Raw genomic sequence first — 7,198 nt, 5'->3', positions numbered from 1 at the left:
GTAAATTGTTTTATGGCTAAAACTGGTCATAGTGGAAACAAATTAAGATTGCATCTGAAATTTAAATTTGAATGTGAAACTGAACACTGTGTTAATAAATTAATGCCATATAGTGATAGATCAGCACTTGCATAGATCAGAAGTGATGTTGCGCCAATAAGGTTAGAGACAGGTAGATATGAAAGGCTAGATGTTAATGATAGGATTTGTCCAATTTGTAATATTGAGATAGAAGATGAAATGCATGTGCTACTGACCTGTTCAACATATACTGAAATTCGTCAATTACTGTTTCAAAAAGCTAGTAGTGTTAATACAATGTTCAACTCATAAAATGATACTGAAAAGCTGTGCTTCCTCTTATCTGCTGAGAGAATTGTAAAATTTACTGTCAAATCATGCCTAAATATGTTAAAACTTAGAAGGAATGTGTTACACTTCTAAAGTAGAAATTGTTGTGCCATTAATGGAGCTTTTATCTGGATCTGTTTTATATTCCTTTTTAACTTTACATGTACTACCTTTTTAAAATGAAAATAATATGATAAGTTATATGTTCATTTTTTTTTACTTTTTAAATATCTATAAATATAAAATATGTGAAAATGCCTAACATTTTAAGTACTGCTTTGGATTAATCAGAAAACATAAAAAAAAATCACATATGCAACTTTAATAAACTTTTAGGTAACAAGAACAATTTTATTAATTGTTCTTTTGGTTAAGTGATAAACGAACGTTTTATGTATTTGTTTTATAATGTTAACATTTGTGACATAAAAACATTTTAGTTTTTAAATATTGTATTAAGTCTCCTATAACTTTAATGTCAGTGGCAAAGTACTTGTGGATATGTATTTTATTAGTTATATGAACTGTATATTTGATGTACATTGATTAGACGTAAATAAACTATAAAATATACACAGTATATATGATCTTTAACAATATGATCAGCTAATTATAACCATTGCTATGGCATAATTGCAAACGGAAGTTTATCAATTATAACAGAAATGTTGTCATTTTTATAATCATTTTCATTGTCAAACTGACGCAATCCTAATTCTTTATAAACGTCTGAGCAATGTACGTTTATAATTTCATTCACACGAAATGACATTTCATGTCTATAGTTAAACGGATGAAACCCTGCTGCCTTATGATTGACATGTTCACCTTTTTTAAAAACAGTGACTGCACCCTCCTTTGGTGGACCAATGTTGAGAAAATCATACAACATGTGTAACTTGTCTTCGTATCCGTCAAAGTCCTCGTACTGCAGTAAAATCACCCTACCAGGAAATTTTGCTTTTAATATTTTACCGGCAGAAATATCATCAGTCAAACGGGAGCACAATACCTCAGCATCATCACTTTTTTTCGAATCAGTATTGACGAATTTTCTGTACCATGTGGTTGTAAGTCGGCTGTTCATTGATCCGCGCGGGTCTCTAAACAGCAGGACCATCTTTAGTCGAGGATTTGACTCAAGCATTGATCCAACTATTTCGACATCTATACGTAAGATTTTCACCATTCTGTGTTGTGAGTGTTTACAGCTGTCTTGTAATACATGTGCACACCTTTGGACGTGTCTGTTGCCAAGGTTTTTAGTGCAGTTGACAAACGGTCTCCAACTGGCAGCTGAAGAAGCAAAACACATAGATATACACATGTAGTGCAGTAATGCCGTTTTGCCTTGAGTGACTGTCATTATTATTTTTATTAATGAAATAACGAGCTAACAAGACATTTCATATAAGAAGATGTTGCAATTTAAAAGTTTCACAAAAGTAAGATGAACATGGATATGAATTTTTGTATTGAACATTTAAAATAGCGTCAACATTATGTGTTACCCCAAAAAGGTTTGGAAGCAAGACGTGCCAATGTCATAGTCCACTTTATTGAAAAATAATAACATAGACAGTTACAGTGTGTGTATACCACGTGGTGAATTACGTCATATATGCTACGTCGGAAGGGAACATTTTGCTTAAATTGAAGACATAAAACAATGATAACCTTTTGTTTACTACACCATTTTAAACGAAACGAAGAGCTGTCTATACCGCTTTAAGAGCCCAACTTTCGTTTTATTTCCGGAGTTTGATAAGGTGATTAGTTTCATCAAACACTTCGACAAACCAGTTTCCAAAATAATGTTTTGACAGTGTTCCATCAGACGGCTGTTTTGTAGAAAGGTTTGTCGAAGTGTTTTAAGAAACTTAGCTCTCGATCAAACTCTGGTAAAAGGCCGAATGCGGGGCTCCGTAAGCGGCGTAGACTGCGCTACGTTTCATTTAAATTGGTGGGAAATAGTGATGTTATCTTTGTTTAAAGTCTTTAATCAAAGCAAACTGTTTCCTTTCAACGTAGCATTTATGACGCAATTTATACAAAAAAGTGTTAACATAATAAATTTCGTACGTGTCAATTTCCAGATGTAATCTAGAGAGGATATCTGATTAACACGCCTGGCGACGTTACAGGAGAAGATGTCAGACAAATGACTGATTGCATTTACTGCAGATTTCTCGTCTGCCTCCGAGCTAGAGGGAAAATATAAAGTTGAGAATGAATGAGCCCGTACGAAGTGTTCATACGTTTTTATGGTAACTTATAACGATCACGTTGTCTGCATACATCGTACAGAACGAATACGCTATATTTCTTTCATGCTTTTTGATGAAATATGGAGTTTTATCAGTGAAATGACAACAGTGAAAATATCAATTTATATTTTCACTGCAAAATAAGGAGTGAAAATATCAATTTTCAAAACTACTTTAAAATCCATTGCAGTGACTTGATCTGAACAGAACACTTTACTTTGATCCAAAACCTTTTGGCAATTAAAATTTTTAAATTTAAAGAAATGTTACATAAGTTTAAATAAAGATATATTTGAAAATTAACAAATTACCGTTTATCAGAGAAATGTTTATCCCGTTTTTCAAACGTTTTATAGATCTTGAAGCTGAATGTTCGAACATTTGCTTTCATACCAAACATATTACAGATGTTAAACAACTGTTCGAACGTAAATAAAATGTTATATCATCGTTCAAATGTATTTTGAACTGTTTGTCGTTGTTATACGTAAAACGAACTTCCCGGAAAATTCAACCAACAATTTGCAAATTTACTGATACTTTTTTACCCCACCCACGCCTCAAAAGTTGTCAACAAACTAGCGTGGTCCTCATCATTACCTGGAAATCGACCTTTCGTCAAGCAAAACAGACTGGTCTCTGACAGTAAGATAACTGAATATCCATGTATCATGAACACACTCTAAAACTAAGAAAAATGTTTGACATCCAATGATTATCCGCAATTATTTTGCTTACACATTCGACCTTTCAATTTTTTCATTCAATAAATAGCGGCGTAGTAATTTGGTTATGTATTCATGGCCCGCTTAAAATAAAAGTGTTTTCGTTATTTTTTTAACATAGATGTACTAATAAAACTTCATTGATCTTACTAAAGAATATCAGAGAACTTTTTCTCAACAAACCGGAAATAGAAAAATGACAGCTACGTCATCAGCTATTATATACATAGAATTTCCGTGAGGGGCGTCCTACGGTTAGCGGCGTAAAAAACACCCTTTTTAAAAAAGGGGGTAATTAAGAAAATAAATTAAAATACTAATAAAACACCGAAAATAAGCATCAAAGAAACATGCTTCGCCATTCGAGAACTATGTTTTTATATGACACTCTTGAAATATAATACAATCTTACACTGAAATAAACAAATATCCTCTATCCACTTATTTAAGAAGGTAACGAATAACTGTCACATTGTCATAAGAATTTGCCTTCTGAAACACTGAATGAAGAATCTGGTAACTTTATGAACGCAATAGTTACTTCTTTAAGAAGGTAACGAATTCTTATAACATTGTCAGATGAGCTGAAGGCAGAGAGACTGTGAAATGTTTAAAGTGCTGTAAATTAAAGATTTAAGACCATGTTATCAGCACTGTGTCCCAAAGAGATGAGCGAAGAATCTGTGAATTTTTTAAACCGCTATACAGTAAACACACTTTTGTGAGGAAAATTCACGTATTAAGACCATATTGTAACAGAATGTGTCCAAAAGAGATGAGCGAAGAAATAGTGTACTTTAAGGACATGTACATTTTCTCGATGTGTATTTTGAAAGGTAACGGATTAAGACCACGAGAACGTGCACAGTGACGTCATTTTCACGAAAATAAAAATGGCCGCCGTATACATGGTAGGCAAACATTTAAGCATTAAAAGCTTTAAAGGAATTAAAATGGAACTATCGGTGCAAGAAAATATGAAATTAGTTTTACCAATAATGACACCTTCCGTGTTTCAGTAACGAGTGCTACCCGTAACCGTACCGGATGTTTACATTCGGTAAACATCATAATGCAGCGAGACAAGGAAACGTTTTGTTGAAATGTTTTCTTTTACACTATTTGCTGAGAAATGTTAATTATTCCAGCGAAATGGCTAGGGTCATTCAAGCAGAGATGCTATTGAAACTGCTCCTAGGCTTGATCGACTCTAGCTGTGCTAACCTATTGAAATTAACATCAAAATCAGGCGATGTAAAACAGGAAATATTTGAAGAATGGAAATATTGCAGGCTTATTCTGAAAACACATATGAAATTTTTTTGAATTCCAGTCACTTGTTATTTTTCACAGCTAATGCCATTCAAAACATTTTGTTATATTTCATTTTAAAACTTTCAGACTACATGAACATGCTAAGCATATGACAAATTCTTTATTATTCCACAAAATAATGTTTAAATTCATTTGAAATCATTGACAAATAAAAACATATGTATTATACAGGATAAAACATGGTTGACCATGGCTTCTGGTTGATAATTACCCCAGTGAAAATAATTGCCCTCGGGCAATTATTCCTTTCACTGGGGCAATTATCCACCAAAAGCCATGGTCAACCATGTATTATTCTATAAGTATACGATACTTGTACTGTTTTGAAAGGCAACCAAATACTATTAATAGATGGAGATTCGTAACGCAACTACAGACTACTTATTCCCTGGGAAGCCGCAATCTAAGGGTGTGGTTCTTGGGTGGTATGCAATATTCAACTTAAGTTAATCTTAGGGTCATACATCAATGACTTTATTCACTATATTAGTCAGTTATTACAACAAATAATCCGATTAGCTTCATCTTTCTTAGATCCGATTAAGACCAATATTGAATATCAGCCATGTTCTTTATTATTTATACTTTTTTATACTTTTACAAAAGGTATCCGAATGTTATGTTGAAATGCAGATTTGTAACGTTGGTTGCAGACAACTTGTCCGACGTGGAGCTTGGTGTTGTTCTTTACTATTTAAACTTGTTCGAAAGGTAGCGGATTGCTATGTCAGAAAGGACACCCATGTTGTAATCTACATGTGTCACGTACTCTGAGGAGCTTAAAGGTAATGAGTGTACTCTATATAGCTTTCAATTGAAAAGAAGGTAACGTATACATATGTCAAATGGGAGTTCAACTGTGCTATCTTTTTCCGTAAAGCTGGAGGGAGTTTGATCCTAACCATTATGACTATGAATATTTATCTCGTGTTTAATGTTTGTACATTTTAACTTTCCCGACTTCATAATTACTACACGTTGACTAAGGTCAGTAAACAAAAGTTTTACTAAAAAGTAAAAAAAAATCTTATCATACATGTTTCTACAGCTTGGCTTCGAGTATTCGCAAAGGAGGTTGCGTCCCTTTAAGTAGTTCTTAATTCGTCCTTCTGCCAGCGGTTCGTACCAATAAAACACGTCCGCACGACGCCCTAACAAGTCCCCGAGAAAAGTAGATCCTGTTCTCTTGTAGGCAATTAACATTATATCTGTACCTCCTTGAGATAAAACTGTAAATAAAAGAAGTTCATATTTAAAATACAGGTTTCTTTTGACTCGTCTAATCTATTAATTGTATATGAAAATCATTATCGTATTAATACGATACCACATAAGTTTCAAAGTTAAAGATTGATTGACATTTCTCTTACATGCTTAACTATTAATTTTTTTCCATTAGATAAGTATTTCTCTTCTTTTTTTCGAATCAACCAGTTGGCTGCCAAAATAATGGTTAAACATGAAAATATTATGTCGTATACTCTAACAAATATCTGTAAGTCTGTTATTGATATGGCCCACATGCAAATTCATTTAAAAGTGTTAAACCTTCCTTCGGTCTGCTTTCCAATATTTCTGTCAGCCTGCCTGTGTTTACCCAACCTGAAATTTATTTATTTTTATTTTGTCTTCTTGTGTCAAAGTAACTGTGGTGATTTTCTTTCAGGTTAATTATTTTTATTTGCTAAAACAAAGCCAATGGTTTACTTCTAAAATGTTTTGAATATTATCCGAATAATCTGCTATTTGCAAACATGGTACATTGTTTTCTGTCGAGCTAATTAAAGCTGCACTCTCACAGATTGAACTTCTTAACATTTTTTTTTTGTCTTGGAAAGAGCCAATTTTTGCGAACATCCATGGAAACCAATTATATAAGACTGCTGACAAAAAATTAGATCGCATATTTTCATATTTAAGTTCAAAAATTAATGTTTTATGCATTTTTCTTAAACCGTTAGTAACCGTTAGTTTTTGTCACTTTCAAAACACTTTATATCTAATTTAAGCATAGAAAATTTATATAAACAGGCGGTTAATCAAAATAGAATAATGGTCGTAATAAATATTTTCAAAATAAACAAATGCTATATAAATAAAGAAAAAGCCATACAACCATGCTTAGTATCCAGGGCGAAAAACAACATTGTCAGTCCAAAAAGGACGAAAACTAAAATCAAAGTTGATTTATTTTGTCTCATTATATCAAACTCAATCCATTTATTGCTATAAAACAAATTGACAGGTTTCCACCTACTATTGAACAAACTATTGTGAAAATAGGCCGTTAAATGTATAATGATGTTAAGTCATGTGTAAAACACACGGACAAGCTGTCAGACTTTTTTTTGGAATGTCATTGGCTTATTTCAAGGAAAGATCCCTTCGCCGATATTGTTTAACGTATTAACCTGTTCAACCGTGTATGACTTTGACTTACACGAGAATATGAACTCAGGATTAATGCTAGACCAGCTGTCAATATGCATGATGATGTTTGCCGACGACTGTGTTTTATTA

General features: G+C 32.8%; 1 protein-coding gene across 1 annotated transcript; it reads right to left on the bottom strand.

Moving 5' to 3' along the window:
- Positions 1–973: 973 nt before the first annotated feature.
- Positions 974–6,335, bottom strand: LOC128204329 (uncharacterized). Its single transcript, XM_052905743.1, has 4 exons — positions 6,227–6,335; positions 5,715–5,907; positions 2,434–2,555; positions 974–1,647 (listed from the first exon to the last, which is right to left on the bottom strand). Exons 2-4 carry the CDS (start codon positions 5,879–5,881, stop codon positions 974–976), a joined length of 963 nt encoding a protein of 320 aa, XP_052761703.1. The 5' UTR covers positions 5,882–5,907; positions 6,227–6,335.
- Between the last annotated feature and the right edge of the window lie 863 nt (positions 6,336–7,198).

Source organism: Mya arenaria, chromosome 10 (assembly GCF_026914265.1).
Source record: "Mya arenaria isolate MELC-2E11 chromosome 10, ASM2691426v1".
Lineage (NCBI taxonomy): Eukaryota > Metazoa > Mollusca > Bivalvia > Myida > Myidae > Mya > Mya arenaria.
The sequence above is the reverse complement of the archived record's forward strand: the minus strand, read 5'-3'. Positions and strand labels throughout refer to the sequence as shown.